This window comes from Trichoplusia ni, chromosome 3, assembly GCF_003590095.1.
Source record: "Trichoplusia ni isolate ovarian cell line Hi5 chromosome 3, tn1, whole genome shotgun sequence".
NCBI classification, from domain to species: Eukaryota; Metazoa; Arthropoda; class Insecta; order Lepidoptera; family Noctuidae; genus Trichoplusia; species Trichoplusia ni.
Window position 1 is genome coordinate 13,368,507 of NC_039480.1, and position 27,915 is coordinate 13,396,421.

General features: G+C 33.8%; 1 protein-coding gene across 2 annotated transcripts; it reads right to left on the reverse strand.

Moving 5' to 3' along the window:
- Window positions 1-64: 64 nt before the first annotated feature.
- LOC113492003 (putative inorganic phosphate cotransporter) lies at window positions 65-27,915 on the reverse strand. Of its 2 annotated transcripts, none has more exons than XM_026869262.1 (10): window positions 27,673-27,915; window positions 26,739-26,859; window positions 18,394-18,596; window positions 11,923-12,159; window positions 10,065-10,274; window positions 8,274-8,441; window positions 3,547-3,763; window positions 2,879-3,000; window positions 2,169-2,285; window positions 65-722 (listed from the first exon to the last, which is right to left on the reverse strand). In XM_026869262.1, exons 2-10 carry the CDS (start codon window positions 26,839-26,841, stop codon window positions 501-503), a joined length of 1,599 nt encoding a protein of 532 aa, XP_026725063.1. In that variant the 5' UTR covers window positions 26,842-26,859; window positions 27,673-27,915; the 3' UTR covers window positions 65-500. The 2 variants fall into 2 exon arrangements, with proteins under 2 accessions (XP_026725063.1, XP_026725062.1); XM_026869261.1 differs by having other exon boundaries at window positions 26,739-26,881.

A 27,915-nucleotide genomic window follows, 5' to 3' on the forward strand; every position in this document is an offset into this window, starting at 1 on the left:
TCTGTAAACTGACTTCTATTTCTTACCAAAAGTGTAAACAAAAAATGAACAAAAAAAAACAAAATGTTATAAAAGGAGATTTAATCATAAGAAATAATTGATTATAGATCATGTATGAGTATACTATTAACTACTATTATGTCCTTGAGAACTTAATAATATAAGGCACTTGTACTAAAATGTTCTTCATTCTGACTAGTTGCACTGGTTGCATTATTTGTCTTGGCTCCGAAGCGAAATACCAAATTCACAAGTCCCGGTATACATACAAATACTTATGTTACAAAACAAATATTTCTGAGTTTTATTACGTACTGCCAAAAACGCGATTTTTTCTCTTATGACAAAGGGATGTTTCGCAACGTTTTGCCGACGAAACATGTGTTCGACTATTTAGTTACTTTCAAAAGTTTCTGCTATTTTGCATAACTGGAATATAGCACAACCGGTGTTTCGCGAGTCTGGTATCAAACTTTGGATCCTCTGTCTTTTGTTTTTGATCATGACGATGATGATTTGTGGTCGGACAATCTGACTGCTTCTGGTTGCTCCACCGTGTCTCTTGTCAAGGAGCCATGCGTCCAACCTTCGGGGTATCCGAACTGCCGCACATCGTCCCACCATTGTTGCTTGCCGTCGGCCCAGATGCAGTAGATCACGTTGGTGCCAACCAACACGGCGAAGCACACCCAGAACGCGACGCGCCATTGGGCTAATGTTGACTGGAATAGTGAGGGAATTTGTTAGAAAGTTTTCACGTATTGTCACTCACAGAAGCGGGGAGATTGCTAAATTTTTTTTTTGGCCGGAACGATAAACAAACGTGGCTAAATAAGAGCAGGTGACAATTCAGATATTGTGCAAAATAAACGTCCAATTTTCACGATACAATTTTGAGATATCTCTAAGACGGTTAACTGATGTCAACGGTCATTAACCTTTTTTCTTGTAACAAATCTTCAATCTATTAATTAGCTAATGATAATTATGCTATCCTAATAGAAACACTGATAACATGATTTATAAAATCTCAAGATACAGTACTAATAAGCAACAAGAGCAATAAAATAGCAATTTCATTCCAACACAACAATTCGATTCGGAAAATAGCTCAAGATTAATTGGTTTCGGTGACAGGTTTCGGTAAAATATGAATGTGACCAAAATTTGTTGGTCTTTGTTTTCTTAGCACCAAGTAATGATTTATGTGCTGAAATAATCCTTTAAGCAACATTTTTAATGCGAAAAAAATCTTGAAGTGCAGGTCAAATTATTTGTGGCTTATTTTTATTTATTGAAAAAGTCTAGAATTTTTGTCGATGAATTTTATATTATTAAAACAAAATCAATTCAATAGATATTTCAATGTATAAAGCAAAATACTAGCATTTACACGAAACTTCGAAATTTATTCAAAAATATTTAAGTATTTGGTCCTTTTTTCTCGATGTTTACTAATCAAAGAATGAAACCGGTTTTTTCTATATTTATTTGGTATCCCATTATATCTGATGTCTATCAATGTCTAGACAGATCGGAGCATTAGATTTGAGTTCAATGAATCCTAATGATAACATACGAATTATCTTGTATCAGATACTCCTATCTACTCTCTGTTTATTTATTTTTAGAACATTTTCGTTCACACAACATCGAATCAAATATTGTCAAATGATTTGACGGAAAATTAATCTTTTATTTTTCTTATTTGTTCAGTAAAACGCATGAATAAAACTAGTGTTAGTTTTCGCAAAGAAGCTATTTCAGCTTCGAGGTTAGATAGCGCATTGATTGTACATAACTAAATTTTTAGTTCAAATCTAGATTCGCACCCGATCTTGTTCTTGTTTTGCTATTGACCTATTACTGTCCTTCAGGAATTCTAACTTTACCATATTCAGGGTCAATTCACAATTTGAATCTTATGTACGAAAGAAAAGAGTTTACAGTCATTTGAGCAGCGGCGCTGAACTAGGTTTCTAGCGACTCATGACGCCCTGCTCAATATCTGCTCTTACGGCTGTTGCACGTACCTGCTTTTAAGAGAATGACCCTAAGGATAAAGGCAGACTAAGACATGCGGCATACCTACGTCATATCCTTGGGATCAGTTTGTCTCCTCTTTGATACATTTTAACATTAAAATTTTAACTTAATTGGCTACTTACATCTGGTGTCAATAACCCTATGAGGTAGGGTGTGATAATTCCTGCGAATGTGGAGGTTGTGTTGACCAGAGATGTCAGTGTTCCCGCGTAGTTAGGAGCCAAGTCCAGGGCATTTACCTGCAAAGGCACATTCTCATAAAACGGGATTAAGTTTATTTTGAAGTTTAAATGGATAAACGAGCGATGAAGATTTAATCCACGTATGGATTAAATAAAGTATTGTTATTTTTCCTATCCAAATATTTCTAAAAAGCCTTCTAGAAAAGCATTACTTATCTAAAAAATTACAAGAGATCGAAGTTAAGAAGGTATGAATTATGTTTTCGGTTAAAACCAAGATCTACCAAAAACTCTTTATCAGATTACTCGGTACTCTCAAAATATCTTTCCATAAATAATGATGGAAGAATAACGAAAAATTATAGCTACATTTAGAATGGACTATCCAAAAGATCCCGAGGATTGCACTTATACGGGTCTACGTAAAACATTTTCAGGGGCCTAAGTATCATAGCTTTTGATAAGATACCCTCGAGAATAAAATAATACAAGGCTTTTTGTGAGACTAAGAAAATAAGATTTTTTATCTTTTTTTATACCCGGTTTCTTCTAAGATTACATTAGGTGTTATGTTTCAGTTTTGTATTGCTGTTATTCTATGATCAAAAAAAAATCTGTATCGTTTGTGAGTGTACGTGAAGTGACTTTACCTTCATTCCACTGTAAAATCCTCCCATGAGAGCCATGGAAAGCACGAAGTAAGCCATCGCAGCGGTTCTGTCGCAGCCGGCGTACGAAGCTAATATGATACATATAGCGGGACCAGTGGCAGCTGAAAAAGATACAATTATAAAGTGATTGAATGTTACATTCAATAGTAATTTATACATGTTCAGATATCAAGTGACACTTATTGAATGTAGAGCTCTCATGAAACTAAAATACACCAAAAGCCGGCAAACCTTCACCGCGTTTAAAGTGCTCTCGGGGTATCCAGCTTCTACTTCAATACATATATTTTTTTCAATTTTCCATGACTGAACTTAGACAACTCTACACTTGACGTAGCGAAGTCTCCGTTTTACTGCAATTCTGTTTAAAGGCCTCATCAGAAGCTTGCATTTTTTTTCAGCTGTTCCATTGCACAACTAATGCCAATTTTTTTTGCCAAAGCCGTGATTACTCTTGTACACCCACTCCCTCAGGGGAGAAAATGGGTACTGTGCTAAACCTGAACCGCCATGCTACGTCATCCGCGTTTTATGTCGGTGTATGGAAATGCGTTGCAATCCTTCATTCACAACTAAGACCCCTGCGCTCCCTTTTTATTTGTCTCATTGTGGTATTTGCAATAACTTAAACTTAAAAAAATCCTTACCGATGGTCGTATGAATAATCCTTCCAGTCTTGATGGTATGCCATCCTTTCTTAATGCAGACATCGCAAACGAGACCGAAGAGGAACGAGCTCACCCACATCGCTATGTAGGGTAAGGCAGTTAGCGTACCAGTTGTCGCTATATTAAACTTCAAGACATCGTGCGAGTATTTCGGAAGATCCGTCACCATTGTGTAGTAGCCCCAGTCGTGGCCGACCTAGAAGGAAAGAGGTTAGGTGTTATTTCTTATTAATGATTAACAAAAAAAGATAAAAAGCCTCTATCATACTTTTTTTTTGGTTCAAGACTGGAGGTAAAACATTTCACGAAAAAGTATGTAGTAACTTCAGAATTGGATGTTGTTATTCCCATTGATATAATTTTGGTATCTGGGAATAAATCATTTTAACCAGAAATACTAGTACCCACCCATTCAAAACAATAAAGGATTCTGATATAAACGTTTCTAAACGTTAAATTCTGACCTATCTACATTCTGTACATCTACACACTCGATAGCATCCAAACAATAAATTGACAGCGCAAAACACTTAAGAACGTAACACATCATCTGAATATTCTATCAGATTAGCGCCCTCATTACAAATTCATTCGATTTTCTTAAATGTTCCTCAACTGTCAGACAACGCGTAACGTGTTTCTCGATGCGTGGTTTATTCAAATTGTATAAACCTAATTCAAAATACTCAAATGTATGCGAATGATCGAGATAAATTGTTGTGGAATCGATTGAAGGGGAAATCGATTTGAAGTTACGAGAGAATCGGTTACCCATTTCAGCCGATTTGCAAGTTGTTGCTAGTTTGAACATTTTGGAAATGCTGGCGAGTTCCTACGTCGATTATGTTTGCTTATTCAGACCGGTAAGTGATTAGGTGGTACACGTGTTTAGCTGGCGTTGATAGGTAATTTCAGAATATGCGGTGGTATACAACGCTCAATACAGATGGCCTGAAGCAATTTACATTTTCTCAATTGGACGACGAAATTGCCCTAATAATGAAAACTGGATTTATTGCACTTGCATGCTTTAACTAAAGTTTATCAGCGTTTATGATTTTATGAATTTCGCATGCCTATGCAATTCCTGCGTAGCAGTTAGCAGAGTTAATTAGGAACATAGTAGCTTGACGTCATTTTGGAAATATAGTTTTATAAAGTAGAGAACAAGACTAAGTAAACTGGTATAGTTTCTGTACACATAATAAAAGCTAGTACTTCGCCTATTATTTCTATACTCAGATATATTGTAGTGTACGTGATTATCAGTAAAAATATACGAGACTCTTTCAACTCAAAGTAGCTTATGTTTTTTTTGCTTAAGAGCTTAGCCAACTTCCTTTCAGCTATTGGATCATTAATCCCTCCCATTGCAGAACGCTTCCGTATCTTCAAAATAACATTTCATTTATCCCTCTAAGGCTACATACAAACTCCTTTTTGTATTTATTTTGCATACCAAGTCACTTATATTGGATCCATTCACATTGCCAAACAGTCGAAGCTATTTACATTTACTGCTGTTTAGAAATTCGTATCGAACGATTCTCAATATTAGCCTCACGACATTTTAGATCCAATAACTGTCGGGGAAAGAAAATAATTTAACAGATACCCGTAGCTTTGAATGCTGAAAAATGTTTTTGATCGAGAATTCTCAAGTTGTTTCTGGGATGTTCAAACGTTATACAACATTGTTAAAGATTTAAATACTTTGGTCCACTTAATAAGATCACACAGAGAAACAAACAGTTACGTATTGCATTAAAATTTTGAACGTATACTTCGCAAAACTTATGAAAACTTTTTAGTCGACACTTTTCAAAAACGACAAATGTTTCAAAACTTTCAGACGATAAATTTAAAAGGTGTGATAATTCCTTGGACCAGACTTCGGTCAGCCAATTTTTTAAGATTCATCAGAATGACAAAAATAAAGAGACCAAGACCACCTTGAAAGGAGGGTAATTCTATCCCGGAAACAACCGTTGCTTATCCCCGATCGCCATCATCTATTTCGACTGCTTAACTATCACAGTTCATGACATCTGGTGGGATAGTAAAAGGTTCCCTTTTGAACTTCTCGGATATGAGAACCCAAAAACCTCACCTTCAAAATTACTTTTACGAACCATTTAATGCCTTTTGCATTTAAAACTAATTGATCAACTTCGTAACTCATATATGCGTTGTAGCTAACTCTTTCCATTGAATCCTTCACATCTGTGGTATAGTTAGCAAAACCACGACTGAGTCGAGGTATTAAAGGTCAGCTAATACGTATAGCCTTGTGGTTACGAACCGGAGAACATTACATATACTGCTTTTGTTCGTATGTTTTGTGTGTCAGTATTATGTCATTATTGCTTTTATGAGGTATCGGTATGGTCATGTGCTCTAGATATTTTTAAAGTATTGTGGGTGATTCATGGGTCACATTAATGAAACTGTGATTGTAGCCACTTACGAGTATGTAAAAAGAGTTAAAAAACGAAATCGGCGGGTTTTAAACCTTTCTCTCTTTTATTATACTAATTAAAGGCATGTTTCAAAAACAAATGTTACATTGAAACTGGAATGAAGAGACTCTTCTCATGAAGAGTCCATACTTCTAAAATATAACAATGAAACTGATTTGGACTTCTAAAACGTCTAGCAGCATCAAGTAATTTGATTCTAAAGACCATTACTTTTTCTCCTTGTTAATGTTTTCTTTTTTTAAATAACTCGTTTCAAACCCATAGTTTTTGCCTTATACGTCTTTTGTCCAACACATAAAAATCAATAAAACAAAATATGACTATGACTTTGAACAAAACACATACAACATATTATCAGAGTTCTAATCCAACATTCAACCAGTACTGAGATCAATTAACATTATTTGTAAACACACAAATATGGACTCTATTAGCCTCGGGCAATAACTGCGTTAAGTAGAGAAGTACAGAAGGTTCACAAAATATGAAGATTATTATTTTACTGTAGTTTTTAATGTGCAATAAGGTATCTATTATAAAAACCAAGACACGGGTTCCGTACAAATAAGCTAAAGGACAATGAACTTGCAAAAAAATTGGTCATCCAACATTATTAGTGGTACCAAACAAAAATACACAAATATGTGAAAATTACCACGATTTACGCCTGATGACAGATGGACAATCAGTTAGAGCCTTAATCATAGTGTTCGGTTTTGTTCTTTGGCTGACGTTTCAGACATTGTATTAATATTTATCAGAAAATATCACATCTTGGTTCCAAAAATTAGAGAACCTTTAAAAAGTTTGATCAAAGTAAACCTTTTGTTATTTTTTTTCATTATTTACTAGTATGTTTCTGTTTTACTACTCAGTCAAGGTTTTCGTGACGAAACGATTAAACAATATCTCATTACGTAATCGTATGAGTATTTGTATTACATTATTATCAAGTAAAATTAAACTTGTAGAAGCAAAATACTTTGTTGCGTGAAAAGTTTTTTAAAACTTGATCTGTACTAAGAAAAGTCAAATAGAAAAAAGATTATAGATATTTAAAGATGTATGAAATTAAAACATTAAAAATAACATAGGCAGGGAAAAATGTTCAAGTTTATTGAGAATATTCAGCTCCCTCTCATTGCTTTGCACGGATAGCCAAGCGGTAAACGCCACCACGCCGTATCAACTGAGCGCGAATTGCCGCGATTTCAATCCTCACACCTGACAAGCACTTTTGTGATCTACAGATAGTTGTTCTGAGTCTGCCGGAGTCATTTTTAAAAACAACACTGCTCTTAGTTTTACCTTCAAGTACACTTCGGTTTTCAATCTTTATTTAACGCTGCAATTATATCTAGTTAATACTTTATCATAAGCAATGAAATTACTTATTTATTTAAATTCGTAAATCACGTCACATGCTTTGCAATATGATAAACCGCGTTAAACTTCAGTCTTAGAAGGACAGGATAATCTTTTTTGTTTTATTTTTATATACTTAGGTACTTGTCATACTTTAACACGTTCTATTTAGGTACAACAAAGTATTGACGAACAATTTGCGGTTACTTATCGCTCCATGTACGTATGCACATATTTTTGTATTTTTCATACATTCATTTACCATGCAGTCGCCTGTAATATTGTTACCAATATTTGATAGGTTTTTAAAAGTATTGTAATTTATTTTGCAAAACTACCAGAAGGAAAATACGTTTGGCCTTTATTTTAATGATTGGAGAATCCTCACTAATGTGTCAAGTGCTGCATGACTAGAAATGGGTAAAAAAATTACACCCAAACAATTGTACATGTGCTGCTATTGAAATACATCCGACTATGCACGGCCTGCTTAGGCAACTTACTATTAACAACACAACAAACAAACGATGTCGACAAAACTAAAAGAGAGCGGGCGCAATTCACTCGTGACGCGTGACAACTCGAGGGACACATGTATACCGTATACCATATACCTATGTACTTTAATACTAAATCAGTCCATGTATGTCGAACCTAAGGATCCAAACCAAGGCTGCCCAACTCCAGATACAAGGCCAGAATATTGTTCGCCAACTCTTATGAGTTGCCCGACAAGAATGTCTTCTACCATTACTTAAGGAACTAAATATACCTATGTTTGGCTAATGAAAGATATGTTTGGCTACTCAATGGTCTTGCATGAATGTATGCATAATTTGGGTAAAGCAAAAAGAGACTTACTGCTGCCCACACTAGAGCCCAAACTGGCGCTGATCGTAGCAAAGCCTTCCAGGGCACGGGATCCTTGGCGTTTGTGGTTTCTGCTGTCGTCACATTGTTGTTTAGATACGTCAATTCCTTCTTAGATATGTATGGGTGGCTGTTTGGTGTGCTGTAGCAAAGTGCACTCTGTAAGAAAAGTACATTTTATTAGTATCTATTGAAGTCTCCTAGAGGCTAATAATAGCTGCAAAATATGCGGAAATAATTCATTTTGTGTGACGTAAATTTTTACTTTATTTTTTGAGCGAGTTCCCAATTCATCAGATTTACTAAAATCATTTATCTTTTATCTTAAAAAACAAACTCAGAATAAGCACGTAAAAGCTTTCGTCATGACATGTTAAATAGCAAAATATAGTGATTCACACACTTTGAACTGCTATCAATTAATCTTATAAAATTCCAATCCTTATAATACATTGATGTAAATCACTCTAGACTATTTCGCCCATTAGAGGTATAAGTGCCTCTAAAACATCTCTGAACCAGTCTTTCAATTTACTCCAATATAAAAGAACACAGCAATTTGCCGTGATCGGCAATCATTACGTGCTTTGTAATTTTATTCACAGCTTTTAAAGTATTAAGAAGTTCATTTTATTTGAGGTTATTGCCTTTTTAATATAATTAAATAGGTATTTAGAGTATCATAACTGGGTATTTGACTTTACTTTTCATTTATGTTTTATTTGTGTAGTACGTAAAACCACTTACACTAATAAAGAACTAAGTTTAAAGGTTAAAATGCAATAACATTTATATGCAAAAAATTAACTTAAATAATATATACTAATATATAAAGCTGAAGTGTTTGTTTGTTTGTTTGAACGCGCTAATCTCAGGAACTACTGGTCCAAATTGAAAAATATTTTTGTGTTGAATAGACCAATCATCGAGGAAGGCTTTAGGCTATATACCATCACGCTGCGACTAATAGGAGCGGAGATACAATGGAAAATGTAAAAAAAAACAGGGCAGGTATAAATCATAACTTATATCTACTACCCACGGGGACGAAGTCGCGGGCAACAGCTAGTAAAACATATAACATGTTACTCAATTATGAACTCAACTCGCTGTACACGATATAGTTTTTTTTTTGCTATCAATAGTGGACTGACCAAGATCACCATCATCGCTCCACAAGTGTACATGGACTTCTGTATGTTTCATAGCTCGTTACTGACTTTGCGTACATCTACTACGGCTGCTAGGTATACTGAGTACCTACCAAATAAACTTCAAGTCATAAATTTTACATAGGAATCTAGTTGTAAGTTTCTAATTGCACCGTTTAGCAAGCCAACGTAAGTTAAATTGTTTCCGGGGTATAAATAAACTGGATATCTAGTGGCAGCTATTAAATAAAATACAATGTTTAGTGAGAACTTCTACAAAGTTCTAAGCAGACAGTTTATCCGTTAAATATGCTATGGATATCCTTTGCTTTTCTATTTTCAGCGACAAATGCAAATTTTGCTTTCATTTAATCTGGGCTTTGATGCAGACCGTTTCGCTATCGTTTGATACTTATTTATCAGCAAATATTTCCTTTCCAGTTTAAAATTACGTACAAAATTTGTGCTCCTGTTTAATTGTCAATATTTTTTTCAGAAAGTTTACCCATACTTTATTTGGAGTGCTTAACGCTCCTTTAGCAGACGGTACAAAGACCCTGCTAAAAGGCTAAAACTTACGTTTATCATAACTTAGTATATGCCAGCATATGCAAATGTTCAAACAACTCACCCACAACAAGAACCAGAGAATTCCAAATCCTCCAAAGAAGTAGAACACATACGACCAGTCTCTTCCTTCAGACAGCAGTATACCAGACATGAAGGATCCGAATATATTCCCGATTTGTGCTCCGCCGAAGACTAGCGCTCCCTGGAACCCACGCTCATGCGGAGGCACCCATCGCGCCAACATAATCATCAGAGCTGGCATCGTGGGACCCTGGAATTAAATAGATGCTTCAAATATCTGAGAATTTACTTTTACCTTATGGATTTGATCACTCTAGGGGTCAAATAAGACCCTCTGAAACTGCAAAATAATTGTATAAGGAGATCGAAGTAGATTCTTTTGTTTCATAAACTTTAAAAGTTAGTAAGTAATGATTTATCACTAGAAAGCGGTAAAACTGTAATGAATTTAATGAATAAGTCCAAAAATATTTCGAAGTCCCCAGAATTTCTCCCGACCTATTTTATTGCATGCATCAAGCGGAATCTCTTTATGAATAGCCTCTGGACCAGCTTCGTTTATAAATGCTTTTAAAATGCAATTTATGCCATGAAAGTCAAAGAAGGGAAGACAAGCAAAAATGTTTAATCGTGGCGGGAAAAGTCTACTAGAGCTAAACACACAGCCTACAGTGGGTTATTGCATTCAGTGTTAATGAAATTCTTTATTCGTTTACCGCAAGAGCCTTTGTAGAAGTATTTACCTGGCTCTAAAGCTGATTAAATTATTTATTTTATTACACCTATGCTCTAAAAATTTTCTCGCTCTATTTGCCTACGGTATTTTATCCGCATCGGCAATTAGCTAGATACTACGTAATGCAAATTTATCATATTCGAAAAGAGGTTTCATATTAATAATAAGCTCCAATATTGTGAACTTCCAACCGCTGATTTACAATGTGGTATATACAACCACAGATAACGCTATATGGACCCACTTGACAGTCGACACTCGAGTCAAGTGTTGTTACGACATTTGCGAATGTGTGTGTTTACGTCCTTACTTTGTGTAGTAAGTGGATGGTACGTAAAGTGCCATTCACTGGTAAATGTGTTTATTACATTTAATTTTTGTTTTGTGAAATTTTTCTTTTCTAGCTTTAGTTCCAGTTTTTATGAGTGGAATCTCTTCTTAGTATTGGTCGAAATTGAGCTTCATTTTCAGACTTTACAACTTTTTAACCCTACAGACAGATTATTTATAGATGCCTTAGGTTTTTGTTTTTATACAGACTATATATTTTATAAGCATGGGTAATGACTAAAAATGAAATTAATCTATTCAAAGTACTGTCTATAGTTTTAGAAAAAAGATTGATGTATCAAAGTAAATGGAATTAAATTTAGACAGCTATGTAGCGTTCTAGTAGTAAGGACATGAATGTAACTAGATTTTTCTGCAAGAATTTTGCATCAAAGCAATTTGCCGGTAAATCATTATATTTTTTCGAAGTGACTATTTATTCCGATAAATATTCCTGTGATAAATTGTTGTGAACCAAAATAAAGTTGATAACAACTGACCCTGACCTAATAATTCAACGGGAGAGGAAAAAAACTGTGATATATTTACATTATAACAATCAGTTAATGTCATTTTACCTTTTTAATTTTAGCCATGACTGTTGCTTTTGCTGAGCGCAAAATCAGATTTTTTTAACAATTTTTATTTCGTGGCTCTTCTTTTTTAAAGAACCGATTGAAATATTGGATTCGTATTTAAATCGAAGACTTAAATACTAATTTATTTTATTTTCTAAATTGAAAATTGAATTACCTAGGTTCACAGTGTTATACCCAGACAGTAACTTAAATACTAAAAGATTTGCGCTCCAAGAATTACAATAAATACTCACCTCTCCCATTCCTTGTAAGATTCGCAGTATGAAAAGCCACGTAGCCCCACCCGCTCTAATAACGACTGGTGTAAGGAAAGTGAAGACGGCTGTGCTGAGCAGACCCACGCCAAGGGTCCATTTTCCTCCAAACTTTTCTGCTAAGTAGCCCCCAGGCACTTGTGTTGCCGCATAACCGTAGTAGAAACCGCTGAGAATTAGCCCTTGTGTTTTCTGGTCCCAATCGAAGGTTGCGTACTGGAAAAAAAGTAAAAAGAAGTTATACGCGTTGAAAGTTTTAAAAGTGCTTTTATAATATTTTGAATCTGAAGAAACTGGGAAGGACAAATTTTTACAAAAACGTAACGGATGTAGATGCTTTATAAAGATAGTCTTATGAATCTGGAGCGATTGAAAACAGATTGACTTTGACTTTAGAAAAAATTAAATAGGAAAACAATACGATAGCTAGAATATTTTTATTTTTTGATAATAATAATACAGCGTTTATGGAAAGGATGTAGCTTAAATAAATAGTGCGGTTGAGTGATCGCTCTTCCGTTCCAATTACATAATTAAGTAAACATTAATAAACTCCCTATATACCTGTTTATTTAATAACCAAGTATTCATAACATTTGCAAATAAATAATATTAAATTAAATCAAGAGCAAAGTTCAACTTGTTGCGATGACGAAGGCTGTAGACGTTTTATGACCCTGTTTTACATTTTATGTTTTTATGTTAAACCTATTTTAATGTATTCGAAAAACACGTGTACGTGTGGGTTCGGACTGGTTTGCTGAGAGGTTTTTAGTATAGCGCGTGTAGGCGCTCTTCAATTTAAAGGGAGTTGGGAAGATAATAAAATGCTATAAAAAAAACGCTACGGCTCATTCGAAAAATCGCAATGTTTGATAGTTTTATTTGATCTGATATTAAATTATCAAAATTACACACTTACTTAATGTAGTTTTCGTGACGACAGCTAAATTCATTAACCATGAAATTCATTTCAGTCTCATCATCGACAGTGTGACAGCCCTACAGAAGCTAGAAACCAGTTTCATTAACTATTATTTACCACAACCTATTACGCATGTTATTACGAGATATTTATAGCAAGCGATACAATGTACGTGGGCCTAGATACATTACAATAAATCAATACAATTTGCATAATCATTGTCCCACAATTGATAATCACCTTGAGTACCTTAAACGATACCGACACAGCTTAGCGACCTTAAATTATGCTAAAACAGCGGAAATGATTACGTACTAAACGTGCATTAAACATAGACACAATAGATTAAATTTGCGTCGGAAGACACTTAGTGAAATATCATGATGGGACTATTGGAAACGCCTCGTGGCTAAACATCTACTGCACAAGTTGATCGATCCCACGTTACTGATACGGTCGGTCCATGGATGGGTGACCATCAGTCAGAAGCTAGAAAGTCTGACAGCTAGTCTCACTAATTGGTATCGTTCTGCCCTGGTAACTGGTTTGAGGAGATCAGATAATCAGCCACTCTTTTTTAAAACACTGACACGTGAATGAATCGCATCATAATCATGGAAAGGAAAGGGCTAGGATGATGAATCAGAAGAGCTACCACAAGTATTTCATGTAAGACTGGAATAGTTGTGTCTGTGCAGCATAGATCGCCGTCTCGCGTCTATAAATTCAACTGCTGTTTTAAGTAGGCAGTAATCACATAGCAATTCCAAAATGTATTAGGCATAGCAAACATATATTATTGACAAACTGATATGTCAATATTTTGATTGCTGGTAAATATGTATTTGAACTGGTTTGATTATATTCTAAAATGGCCGTATTGCTGTGCTTCGCTGTAAGGAATAGACGTTTTACAATCGAGTAACGAGTACAACAAAGGTGTGACGAATTCGCTTCAAGTGCCCGGTAATTAGATAAACGTATTAGACACGTATTTTATTACAATCGCCTTTTTAGATATAGTGAATGAAAAGAGGTGTAGAGGAAAAGGTTTTTAGGGTCCTTTACCCAAAGTGTAGAAATTTAATAATATTACGAGTACTAAGTTACAGCTGCCTATCCGTCTAGACATTTAATTAGCTACAAATGATGTATTATTTTATATTACTTCTTTAACAACTAATACTTAAATGACAGTAAAAATAGTCCATTATTATGGCCATTTATTTTTTGGATGTCATCTTTTAATATAACTCTCGTTGTCACCTAACCGATTTGTTGTTTTAGCACATTTTAAGGAAACCTTCAGTGTTGCGCGTCCAGCTCGCACTTAACCGGATTACTTTTTATGCTCTTGGCGCCTACCTCAACCTCTAAAAGATACAGCAGTTGTAAAAGGAGAGACCCCGCTCTATGTCGAATAGTACACCGTCCCTCTTCCACAACTACTAGATAATTCTTTAGAATATTACTTAAAGCGGTGACCCCATTGCGCTTACCTAAATATGTTTGATTTTGTAAATCCAATCACCATACATTTAAGAGCTAAACATAACAAGCTTTATAGCAACTTCACATAAGATTCGAGATTCACTTTGCAAAACATGCAGGAATAATGAGTATCGGAGTTCCGTGCCAAAAGTTAAATGCTTTAAGAATGTAAATTCACGATATAAAGTCTCCTTACACGGTACTACGCGATTACTATGTTCTCCAACATATAGACTCTTGTTGGTGTGGAAGTGGGACACCGCTATAGGCAATGTAGAGTGCTATCTCACTTGTACATTGTTCTGTTCTGTTTTAAGAGCTCATAATAGTTATCAAAGGACATTGTAATAAGGATGAACATGAGATCATACAACGTTTGTATTGGAATTGTAAATCACAAGTGATACATGAATTTTGACGGTGCATGTGACATTTGAACATCTGCATTCAAATTATTTATATAATAACTTATCTTAAGTCTGGATGACATATCGAAGTCATGTCCATATGATGTTTTACACAATGTATTACAGGGAATACAAAGGAATAAATTTGAGGATGCTTTTAAAATTGTAAAGGGTGATGTGATAAATCCAGAAATCTTAGTATCATCATTGCTAACGTGTTCCAAAAAATCTTTCGTGGAACATATTCGTATCTTACACTTATCCAATTCCTAAAAAAATAAAGCAGTTCTCAATTTTGATAATTTACGATGTTTAAAGTATTAATTATAGGCTGAGAAGTCATGAGTAATATTTCCGAGTAACATAAAAAAATAACATTATATATGTCTAGGCCAAACACATCAGACAACATAATTACGACCGCCTCAGACGTGGCTATAAAACGTCTAGCTAATTAGCCAACAGCCACAATAAAAGCTTTGTTCATATTTTACAACTCAATAACCAATCAAACAAAGGAAATACTTTTTTTAACCCGTATACTTATGAACTTTCTGCCACGTCTTAAAGTTACATATTAACTAGTAGAGCGGCATCTCTCTTCCACGCCATGAATTTCTTTAAGACGTACAGGTAGGGACCCTGAACTATAGTGGGGTCTAATTTCAGTTTCTTGTGGAAAGGATAAACAAGGGTGACGTGTCTTCATCATCATCAACATCATTAGCTCATATTCTTCTACTACTGGACATACTAATTAGGTCGACGGTTCATTCTTTAGAAATTTTTGCCTGCACACCCGAATATGGTCAGTCATATTACTGAATTTAGTTTAATAGTTTCTCAAACTGGCGATTTGAGTGAGATTATTTTTTTTTTCCCTTGCTCAGATCGATCTGGTACTTTCTTCAAAAAGCCAGTCCAAAAAATACCGTGCATTGGTTTATACATATCTATTCGCATTGAAATTGTCTGGACTTTAAAAGAGACTGTGACCCCTTGAGTTTGTTTCGACATTTCTTTTCAGGGTAGTCAGATAGGAAATGTCGACTCCAGCGTTCTCAAAAAAATAAAAAGACATGTAAAAGTGATGATATATCCTACTTACAGAATAAATGATTTCATTTCATTTAATTTCATAATGTATTACATTACATTTACATGAAGCACTCGTTTTTATAATCCTAGTGGTCTAAATTGCGATGACTTAACAACCCGAACCATTAAAATAATTTTTAATTACTCCAAGATCAATTCGTAGGTTAAATGGCGAACATATTAAACACTTATGACAATTGTTAAGTGGTGCTCAACAATAAACATCCTGTGTAACAATTGTGCAAACTTCTGGCTAAAACAACCCAACGAAGACTGACATTTTCATTGACCCTTCAAAACTTCCCATGGGACCTAATTATTCGGGAAATATTGGGTCATGGCTGTTGATCTATGGCGGAGATAAAGGAAGGGTTTTGTCATGATCGTAAATTGTAAACAATCTTGTTATCATGCAGTCTTCATCTATATTCAAAAATTAAAGTGGTATGAATGAGAACTGACGATTTTTAAGGTCTCACAATTATTTGATTGAAACTTTTTCTTAAAATAGGTTATGTTAGACTGTCTATTTGTATCTCATATTTTTTTGAAGGAATAACTGAGGCATGAATTTAAAAGAATTGCATGATTGGACTAAAAAATTGTTACTCTTATCTTTAATTTTTTTTATTGCATCGTCCCTTTTAAGAAGCATTAAAATACAGAGCGCTGTGAGGCAAGAAAAGGGCGAGCTTGTCAAACGATGAAAGACTCCCTGTTTCGTTAAGAATGGATTATAATTTTACAATAATTAAGGAAAGAGCTCCTTTTCAAGCGTTGAGCTTAGAAATTGTCCCCTTTGTTACCAAGAAAGGAGAACTAACATCCATTTGCGTAGAAATGTCGTAATTACTTAACATTTTATACTTTTGTGAGATAAAGTCGTTGGACGTCTGCAATAGCTTTCATTTTCTTAATAAGAAAAATATTTCGGAATGTTTATGAATAAAAATATTATTGAAAAAAATCAACTGACAGAAGAAATATGTAAAAGGTTAATATGTATAAGGAACCTATATAAGTAAATTTGAAGACTAAAAATTAACTTTATAATTTTCGGCAAACATTTCAATTTTAGTAACAGCAAAATATGTTCTTGTAAACGTTTGCCTTCCTGTCAAAAGCACGCAAAACTTTTAAGAACGTCTAACAAGTTAAACACATGAGTATAAACAACCAAGAAACGGGTATGAAGCTTAAGAACTTCGTATTAAAATGGCGCTAAATCAACCACATGCAAGTTTATTACCTTTATACAAAGGATCGTCATTACAATTTTGAATTTACTATAATACATTTATTGAATACTTAATGCCACATTTCGTATAATTTGGGAATGCTGAATTTATTTTGTCTATTATGAGGATAATAAAGAGGTCAGGAGGCATAGCTTTAATCGTAAATTCGTTTTAATATCAGTTTGCTTCTTCTATTAGTTTGATTTTTTAACGGATTCGTATTTTCCAAACTAGCGTAGGTGACTGACTACCTGACTGAAGTAATTTTTTTAAAGTTATATAAAACATTCCTTAAACATTTTAAGACACTGCTGCCGCACCGTGAGGTAAAGGTTGTAAGGATTTAAAATACTTTGAACATTTTGACCTCAAACCAAATGAGCAAGCGTGGTGATCTTTTCAATCGTTATTGCAGCAGTGAGACAATTCGATGTGTGTGTTTATATCTTTGTATCTGCGGTGCATTCAACTGATTTGACATCAATTGTTTCAGTAGTTGACCACCAATCACCTCATTTTACTTTGCAGTAATGGGTACTTGAGACTTGACGAATTTGCGATGCGTTTTCCGTGATTCACTGCCAATAACAAGGCACTAATCTAATCAGATTAATATGAAGTAAATATTTGTGTGTCACAAAAATAAATATTTATATGTTTACGAAAATACAAATATTTGTTTCGATATACCTTGTTTGCTTTCCATGCTTTTCAGTAAACTGTGACCTTGAGAATGTGTTTGTTTGGGTATTATTGTTTATTTGGGTTAAGTAGGAAAACAAAGATAGACTGTTTAATTAGCGTCAGATCGTCCACATGGGAATACCATTAGTAATAATGTTGGTAATATTGTCCATAATTATTTGAGTTCAACTGTCTGATGTGACAATTATGTTTTTGTTTTGTAGTAATGGGCCAAGTTCAATGTCATCATGCCATGAGAAACTAATCTCCGAATAAATGACTTACTATATTATGAAAAAGAATGGGCTGTGCTGTACTCTCATTAAAATGTAACTATGTTGCTTCTTTTTAGAAGGATGTCTTGAATCAGAATGCATAATCAATTAAAAAGTTTATAGTAAAATATTTATTGAACACTTTAACTTGTTGTGGTAATAATAAATAAACCATACACTATATGCCACCTACTACAAGTATACGAAATGGATCGCAAAATACTTAATTAAGATTCCATACCGAAAGGGTAAAAACGGCACTATTTTACTAAGGGTTCAATTGTCCATCTGTGGTGACAATTGTATTTAAGGGGAATTTCATTCATACTTACAGGACTATGAAAAACTGGCGCGCTGCTGTTGGTAACTTCATCACTGGGACATGCGTTTGGGTCTTCATAGTGAGATCCTTCAGCTTTGGTGGTATTGACCATCTGTGTGATGGCGAGGTTCAGGCAGACACGCATCGTGTACGCGTTGCACACGCCAAGCAGGCCCATCACACCGAGAATGTACCGTTGGGGGATCACGCAACCTGGGGTAAAGAAAAAAAATAATGTTTGAAAAAAAAACAGATTTTGTTTTAACGTTCTTAAACTTTAGTCATTTAAGGGGGAAATTGATGAAGTTACGCATTTGTGAAAGAAAAATAAAAATGTTGTAGCTCCTTTAAACTGCTATCTACTCTTACAGATTTTGAAAAGACTGCATATTAATTGCTTTTTTTATGACTTAAGAATTATAATACTTAGTTATTAATTTTAAGTTTATGAACGACCAAGACGGTAAAAGCAGCAGCATTTCATAAAAAAATCGAACTTTTGTTTAAAACTTTTTATGAGAAGTTTTGTACTGGATAGTACCATTCTATTTCATGTTATATGCAATGATAATAACCGGAAAAACGGAGAATGCATTTGTTTTAAAAACGTCCGCTTAGATAAATAGTATAATTATTTTGATACTATATAGTATGTAGATGTTATATATTAAATAGATAAACTTAATTGCTGATTTGGTCGTGTCAAAATTTAATTGCACTGTTAAGTTAATTTTCTACTGTTAAGTTAAGTAAAGTTTCCTAATAAGTTAATGATAATAAACCATTTTTTATATATTATGGATATATTTAGGTATATATAAACAAGCTTTGCGTGGAACTTGAACTTCAAACTTTTTTTGAACATAGAAAAAACCGGTCTAAGATCCTCCTTGCAAAAAGGGACACAAGATAAAAAAAACGACAGGGTGTCAAATTTTGGCTAAAACTACCATTGCTTTCCATCGATCTTATTTTATTTATCTATTGTTATAACAGAGTTAGAAACACAACATCAGTGTCAATTTGAATCTGTGTACATTTCTATCACAGTTCATGAGACATAGCCTGGCAGCGGACGGACTGTCGAATAGACGAACGTAAAAGCAGCGTAGCTTCGATTGTGCTTTTACGCTTCAGTTACGGAACCCCAAAATCAGTCATGTGAATACATAGTTCATTAAAATTATCTCAGAATTTAAGAACTTGCGAGATATTATTACTTTTTATGCGACTTCACGGCACGTTAGAGCAGGGAAAGTTTTCAGAAGAAACTTCACTTGGTAGTTTCATTATAAAGTTGATGTAATGGCTACATCCTAGGATATTAATATTTTAGCACAGTTAGGCTACTCGTTAACCCACTTATACAAGACTGAAAAACTTATAATACAAATATTACCTATAAAAATCGAAATTATTAACTTTGAGAATATGAAACCATATTGCCATGTTCATAATTTTAAAATAAGTAAAATTTTGATCATGAAAAAACACTCCCTCAGTAACTATTTTCGTATGGACAGAGCATTCAAAAACATTCAAGACACCTGGAAAAAGACACTCAGACTCAAGAAACTATTCGCAAATCAGACAAAAGCTTGTCCTACGTGGCTATCGGCCGCGGCACGTAACACCCGAAAAGTTTAACGTGATGATCTATTACACTTGGCCATCCGTTTAATCAGAATATTAGGAAGACTCACTGGTACATGATATCCAAGCTTAGACAGACATTCAAAAAAAAACCTTCCATAAAACTTACTTTGCGAACTTACTAAGATTGATAAGTATACCAGTACTACAATTACGTCACTATTCAAGTATCCCTTTATTTCCTGTTTATACGTTTTTCTCCGCATGGGAAGTGCGTACAGCGTACAGTTCTCATTTTCCGTGCGTGATTGGACGTGATTGAGGGAAATGGGTTAATCCGGTGCTTACTAAACGTTCGGCTTAGTAAGCAATATGACACTGGAGTAGTGGACGACGGCAGTGTTGACCCGTTTTGTTTTATCCTTGTATTGAATCTAGATTCCTAAGGGTTTCAGTCATGTTGAGTATTAAAGGATGTTTTCGAGCTAGCCTTTTTTTGGTAAAAATTCCTTTAATAAGTATAAATACCAGGTCATCATTAAAAAAATAACGAACAAAAATCATGATGACATTATTCGCTTTCGAGAAAATAGGTTCAAATTTTTAAGTTCTAAGTTTGATATTTTAAAGTTTAAGTTTCATACTCGGGTTTTTGTTTTTTTTTCAATAATTATAATATTTACTTGCATAATTTTTAGTTTTTTATATTGACTACTTTAATATCTATAATTATGTATGAGAAATTTAGCATAACACTGTGTAGTGTCTCCTCGCTTCCACCACGATCGTAACCCCGCTATAAAAGCTTGTTGCGAACCAGGCCGATTTATTTGCCTGACATTTAGCCCGAAGCGGTTATTACACGGGTCTGTTGCCATTCATAATAATCAAAACTCAAGATCGATTCTCAGAAATATTCAGACTTGATTATACATCTCTTCATGCAGATTTAATAATCGTTACGTAGGTCTTGTAAAAAGAGTTTGTATTTTTTTATCTCAAAGCACGAAATGACATCTGTACGTAAAAACGCATAGCAAATGTTGCCCTTTACGGTCGTACTGTCTTTCTCATAGTGAATTGGACACAAAAAGTGATTTTTTTAACACATTTTTAACTTAACTTCGTTCTCTCTGTAATACAGTGGCTTTGTTTAGGTTTCAGTACCCAAAAGTTAAAAACGGAACAATACTATTGAGGGTCCTGGGTATTGTCTATCCGACTGTCCGTCCATCCGTCACCAACCTGTATCTTATGAACGGTGATAGATATATGGTTGATTTTTTTACAGATGTGTCTTCCAACCGATTTTAAATTTGTACGAATCCCCTTAGTGCCGCGAGCTCGACTAGCACTTGGTCAGTTACTCCCTTTTCTATGTATTTTTTTTCACGATTTCCCAAAACTGTTACTGTAAATGTGAGTACCATAGGATACCTACAAGAACAAAGGGCTTGCAATACAACTTTCATTGTTTGTAACCCAATCGGATTGTTGTTTTTATAACCAACACGAGTACTATAAAGGCTGCACGCGTTCCTGAAAAAGAACCTGTAACGGTGTACAGAGGTCGTATAGTAAACAACTCCTTTTATTTGATCCGAGTTTTCCTCGCTTCAATAAAATTGTTACAATAGAAAAATAAAATAGAATAGGTTTCGAGAATTTTTCGAAATAAAATCAAAATGTGAATGTGGAACTGTTTTCTTTTGTTTCGCTTTTTTTTTTCTTTTGTCTGCTCCGTATGACAAACTGTTTAGTTGTGTAACTTTGTAATTTTAAGTGCAAACATTTAATTAGTGCGAACTTTTAATTAATGCAGTTGCAACACGAAATTTGATTCTTTGCTCTGAAATAATGAGGTTTTTAACTTTATGTGAAACAAAAACAAACACGATTGTAATGTTGTTTCTTGTTATTAAAATGAGCACATTATTCTTCTTTAAATCATTGTTACAAAACAAAAAAAAATCCATAAGTCATCGCTGCCGGCTGTTGTTCGAAACCATAAGCCATCAACAAAACGCAACATAATTATAAAATCGTGCTAACCTACGTAAGCAAGGACAGTGAACTCATTAGGCCCGGTTGCCCAACATAACGCCCACCGCTGGACTAAAACCCTTTCTAATGTACGACCCTACAATGTGAGTTCAATGTTCGCTTGCTATTGAATGACAATTAACTGTTGCAAAACTATCCGGTTTAATGTAAGCCGAGGTTGTATGTATAGAAATGTATGATTTCAAGTAATCATACTCACACAAACGAATGTTAATTCATGTCGACAGTATTTACGTTGGTTATCATAAATTGCATAATATGATGTTTTGGTATAGTTTCAATATCTAGATATTGTACAGACAGAGTAAAAAACGCAACTTTTAAATACAGACGAGACAGTTTTTTATATTAAAAAATACGGCTCAAAATCAAATCATGGTCAAAAATTAAGCTATCTTAAATGTTAATCCTGGTTCTATTTTAAACTGTCTGTGTAACAAGTTTTATCTAAATCATTCAGTGGTCTTTTCTTAAAAGATGATCAAACATATATTATATTCATACATTTATATACATTTCAATACACGTTTCGCGTTTCCATCAAAAAGGGCATCCTAACATTAAAATAAAAATCTTAAATCTTAAACTTGAGTTTGTAACCCGAATGTTTAAGCATACGTAATTGAAATTTCAACAAGATGTTGATTAATAATGTAAGTTTACCCCAATTAGTTGCTTGGAAGTGTAAACTGAACATGCGTTAGAGGAAGTTTCAAGCACATCAGGATATTGAAATCCCGAATGAAATAACTTAAGTATATTAGCGATAGATAAATCTCTATCTAGCCTTTCCTATTACTTTCGACGTGACTCCGATCACATAAATGTTAGATTTTGTAGAGCGAACAAATGTCTTTTATTTATTGTCTTAGTTAACTTGAGCGTGTTTTCTTTTACACATCACAATATTTATTAAGGATTTTAATCCTGTATATCAAGTTCCACAATATTGAAATTCCATACATATAGGATATGTTAGACTTTGACCTAGATCTAAGTGTACAATGTTACTTGCAATGCCTTATTCATTTTCTAAGAAGGGTTTATCTTGACTCCTGTGCATCACTCAAATACTGATCCTATGAGGAAATCAAAACTACACCATAAGCTTACGGACCTATCTATCGGCTATCTCAGGAACATCCTATAGATAAATTCTTATTAAAAGTCCGCAAGACATTTTCATAAAACATGAATGCAACGTTCACATCTGAACCGAAAGGAACTTGCTAACTTTCAAATTACTCGTAACATCAAAAGGAAAGTCTTATAAGGTCTTGTACGACCTAGACCTGAGAAAACTACATAGTAACAATTTTCCGTGAGAAAGTTGGCATGGGAAGTATTAGGTACGTAGTACAATGAAGCTTGAGTAAAATGGAAGATGGAGGCATGTTATTATGAATGTGACGAAGTATTAAAATAGCAGAAAAGTATTCATGTATGTATAGTAAAACACACACAACTGAATTTCTAAGGTTATTAGAAATCTACAATTTAAAAAGTTGTGCTGCATTGATTTCTCATGAAGTTTTCTTTTTCAGCGCCTGTATTGCAATGTATTGAATACTAATGGATTCTTATTTTTTATTTTGTCCCAGTAACATAAATTGTTCAAATGATAATGAATGAAAGATACGGGTGACGTCATGTCTGTGTATACATTTTCCGAAGATGTTACGTCACAATCCCCCCTCCCCTAAATTCCAAACAGTTCGTCTCTTACTACTCGTTTTGTTAAGATAAAGGAAAAAAAAAGTTTTATCATATACTTTTAATTAACTATCTAAATTACTAGAATCAGAGTTTTACTTTTTATAGCTTTTGAATAAAATAATGTAAAATACAATCAACAGCTTCCCGACTCTTAAAATTGATTCTAGAAGAAAACACTATTTCATCTAAATCTACAAAAACATAAAACCGACACCACACGTTGTCTAATTCATACTCTATAGAAAACAATTGTAAGCAGGTAACATGTGCTGGCAGCAGCATAATGAGTAAACGATTTCGCGACGTGATTGTTAAAGCAGTACAGAACGGTTATCGCATTTGCCAATTACAGCACAGGTTATTCAACTTTGACCCCGTCCTTTATTTATCAAGTGCTATGGCAAATATAATTATTTGCACATTTTAACGTAAATATAGTTATCGTAAGAGTTGTTTAAAATGTTGATACAAAGGAAATGTCTTTGATTGTAACTTGCTTTTGCACGCGGCTCTATCCACAAGGTGGGTGTTATGGCTGCAAAATCTTGTTCTGATTTTTCAACGACTACTATTTGGCGACTGTATTTCGTATTCGTATTCCGTACTAGGTAATGTCTAAATCAATTTAACGGTTACGGTCTTCAATCGTAACACATACAGATGAAATACACCTTTTTATTTTTAGCATTGGTGATAATGTGACTGTACCAAAAGCCAAGTGATATAGGCCAACACACCAAACCGACTGAGAGCAAAGTGCCTTGGGTTCGATCACCGCATAAGACAAGCATTTGTTTAATCCACGAATGCTTGTTCTGAGACTGGGTATGTGTGCATCTGAATTGACAAGCCCGCAATACAAGAATTAAACTTTTTCGAATTTTCGTCCTAGAACCCTTTTTTTAAATATATGTACACTTATTTCCTCTTACAAACGACACTCTTTGATTCTATTCCGTATCATAATGATTTAATCGCCGTCATACGTATTTCTTTCGCTATGTTTATCGATAAGATAAGGTTCTGAACTCAATGCCCGGATTATTGCAAAACGCACGTGAGAAACTTGTCTAGCGGGTCAGGCCAACACATGTAATAGTTTAATGACCTCTGTGATGGAATGCAAATTTTATAAATTGTCTTTGTAAGTATAGATTTGATATTTTAAAAATACATTGAAAATCTAGTACAATTTTCCCCGTAAGCAAATACAGATATATTTTTAAACAGGACTTCTTTTGAGTCGCTTTATTTTTTTTGTTAAATACGCTTAAACTGTGTTTTATAGGTAGTAAGTCTATTTATACATATGTCTTTAGCAGGCGCAACAGCCTAAGTTTTGCTTGAATCTACAACTAATATATTTATAATGAACCAAAATACATAGGAAATAAGATTTAATTATTTTTAACTTCTTTTTACAACGAATACAAGAAAAAACTTAAAATTTGCCTTCTAAATCGGTAAATCCTAGTTTTATATAGGTGTAGGTAGAATACAACCAACGATTGATGTTATTCATTTATTATTAGGTCACAACCCACATATTTCATATGTATTCATGATCCCATAATATATATTTATGAGTTGTCTCAATAAGTTTTGATGTCAACATTACCTATTTGATATAAAGTAGGTTTCTCTTAATATTTATAACATTTGTAATGGTATCTAAAATGCGTTGACCGTGAAGTTTTCTATAGAAGAGGTTTTTGAAAGCCGTTCACGATCTCCATAATTATGTGTGGCTAGGCATTCTAAATTGTGAATACGCAGGTACAGTATCTGTGAAAAAGACCTGTCCAATCTTGTTAAAATGTAATTGACTTGCCAGCCGTGCTAAAAAATATTTAAAAATTTGGATATTAGACAAAAATTACCTGGATTTAAAATTAATTAATTTAATTGGTCGGGAAAAAATCTCAGTTGGTACCTTAACCTTTGATGCTCCTCTACATTCCTTAATTGATCAGAAAGCTATTTTTAATACGTGTTGTATTAGTTATATAAAATAATAATAAATTTGCTTTATAAGCTCAAACGCTTTTAAAACATTGCACAAGCAAACTTCACTTTGAAACGTATGCAATTATGTAGATTGCTAGCATTTTCCTTATCCCTAGATAAAACCTCAATACATTTGAACCGACTACAAAATAGGTACTAAAAATGTCTCGCTATCGTAAACCACATGAATAACTTCACAAAAGAGGTGCCAGCTTATCTTGACCCCTATGACGTAATGAAATAAGGAAAATAGCTACAATAGTTGATGTTTCAAACCTATATTGTTAATTGCATTATTTTGATCTACTTATAATCTGATGACCGGCTATGGGGCTTCCAGGGGGCCTACCACAATACCATAAAACATTATTATTATTGTGAGAAAGAGATGCCGCTCTACGCCATGTAGTGCAGTTCTGCTCCCACAACTGCAATATTGTACTATAAAAAGAGGCGGTAGATCCCCCTGATTATATTTACGCGATGCATTAGACACCTATTGATTGAGTTACGCACACATGCGTGTTATCTATGTATTGTTTTAAAAGGTTGAGTGGAATCAGGGACGATAAGTTAAAAGTATCTATTAACGTCACTGTAGAGATAGGTTCTAGTAAAAGTATATTTATACACAAATACCTACCTACTAAACTACATATGTATTCTGTAAGGTCAGATTACGATGACTGGGTTTCTTTTGGTATGAGTAGCAGGTAGTAAGTGGAATGAGATAACTCTTCCATTTCTGGAATCACATTCAAAGGACCCACATAAAAATAGGAATAGAGTGTTAATTTTTTTGAGTAAGTAAGAAGTACAAATAGTTGTCAAGCAAAATCATCAATCGAAAACTGTGGTAGGAAGAAATCGTGTTGTCTCTTCCTTACGTGACAAAATCTTTCTTCATAGCCAAGTCTTTGCCTGGCATGTTAAAAATTCTTATAATAAATAAAATAACTTTATCATAATACTTACATGATCTCAAAGCTCTTGTAAGTCCGTTGTCCGGCGGTCTGGGAGCTCGCGTCTTCTGTCCAAGCAGCTTATGAGCTTGTACTTGAGCTTCACCGTCGTCCATTTTATATAGAGCTCTGCTCTATATCAAATTAAAAGAAATCCTAAAAGAAATAACATTAAAAAACTTAAATTTTTAGTTAAGCTTAATCTTTTTTAATCAAAACTACCAATTAGAGTTTCAAAATTATCTAAATGCCTTGTTTTATTTTTACGAAAACGAACAAAATGAAAACATGTATTTTTCATCCTTTACTGTACATATTATCAAAGTGAATTTTAGCTATTACGAACATATTTACGTAAATTTAACAAAAAATCACACAATTTGATTGTGAATCAGAGTAACCTAGACCTCTGGTGTCAAGAGTCGAGGTTACGTTACTTATCAATGTAAGACGTTACAATAATTACTACGATTACTGTAACTAAGACTCTATTGTATTTTTTGTTACATTTCAAGATACAATTCAACCAGCTGATAAATTAAAGGCAGTTAAAATAATATAAAAATAAATTAATTGATCTTTACTACCAGATGTTTTATTAAAACAAATGAATGTGCTTATAATTTATTCAAATTGAATAAAAATGATATTTTATTCCATAATGTAAAATAAATGAATGCCAATTACATCAACGTCAGTTAAACAAGAAACAATTGATAATAAGTGATGAATTTGATTTTAATGTATGTTTGCAATGTAAGTAATATTGTAAAAACTGAACATCGGAAACTCTTGGTTTTTTCCGACTGCTTATGAATGCAAATAAATGAGAAACGTTATAAAAATAAATGAATATTGACACAAAATTATTTTTGCAAATAAAAATGCAAAAAATTCTTTAATTATTTAAAAAAAAAACATTTTTACAGTTATAAAAATACACTTACTCGATAATCTCAAACAATTCCAAAAAAAATCACACTTATTCACTATCAAAAACACAAATTACATATTATTTAATTGTTCATAAAAATCACAAACACACGCGAACTGTAGCGCAAACGATCGTACAATGACACGAATTAGCGATCTTTATCATATATATTGTATTTATCAATTGTGCGCAAGATTAAAGGCTGCGTTAGAAGCCGCGTGGTCGGCGCCCGCGCATGGCGAATATTGTCAACTGT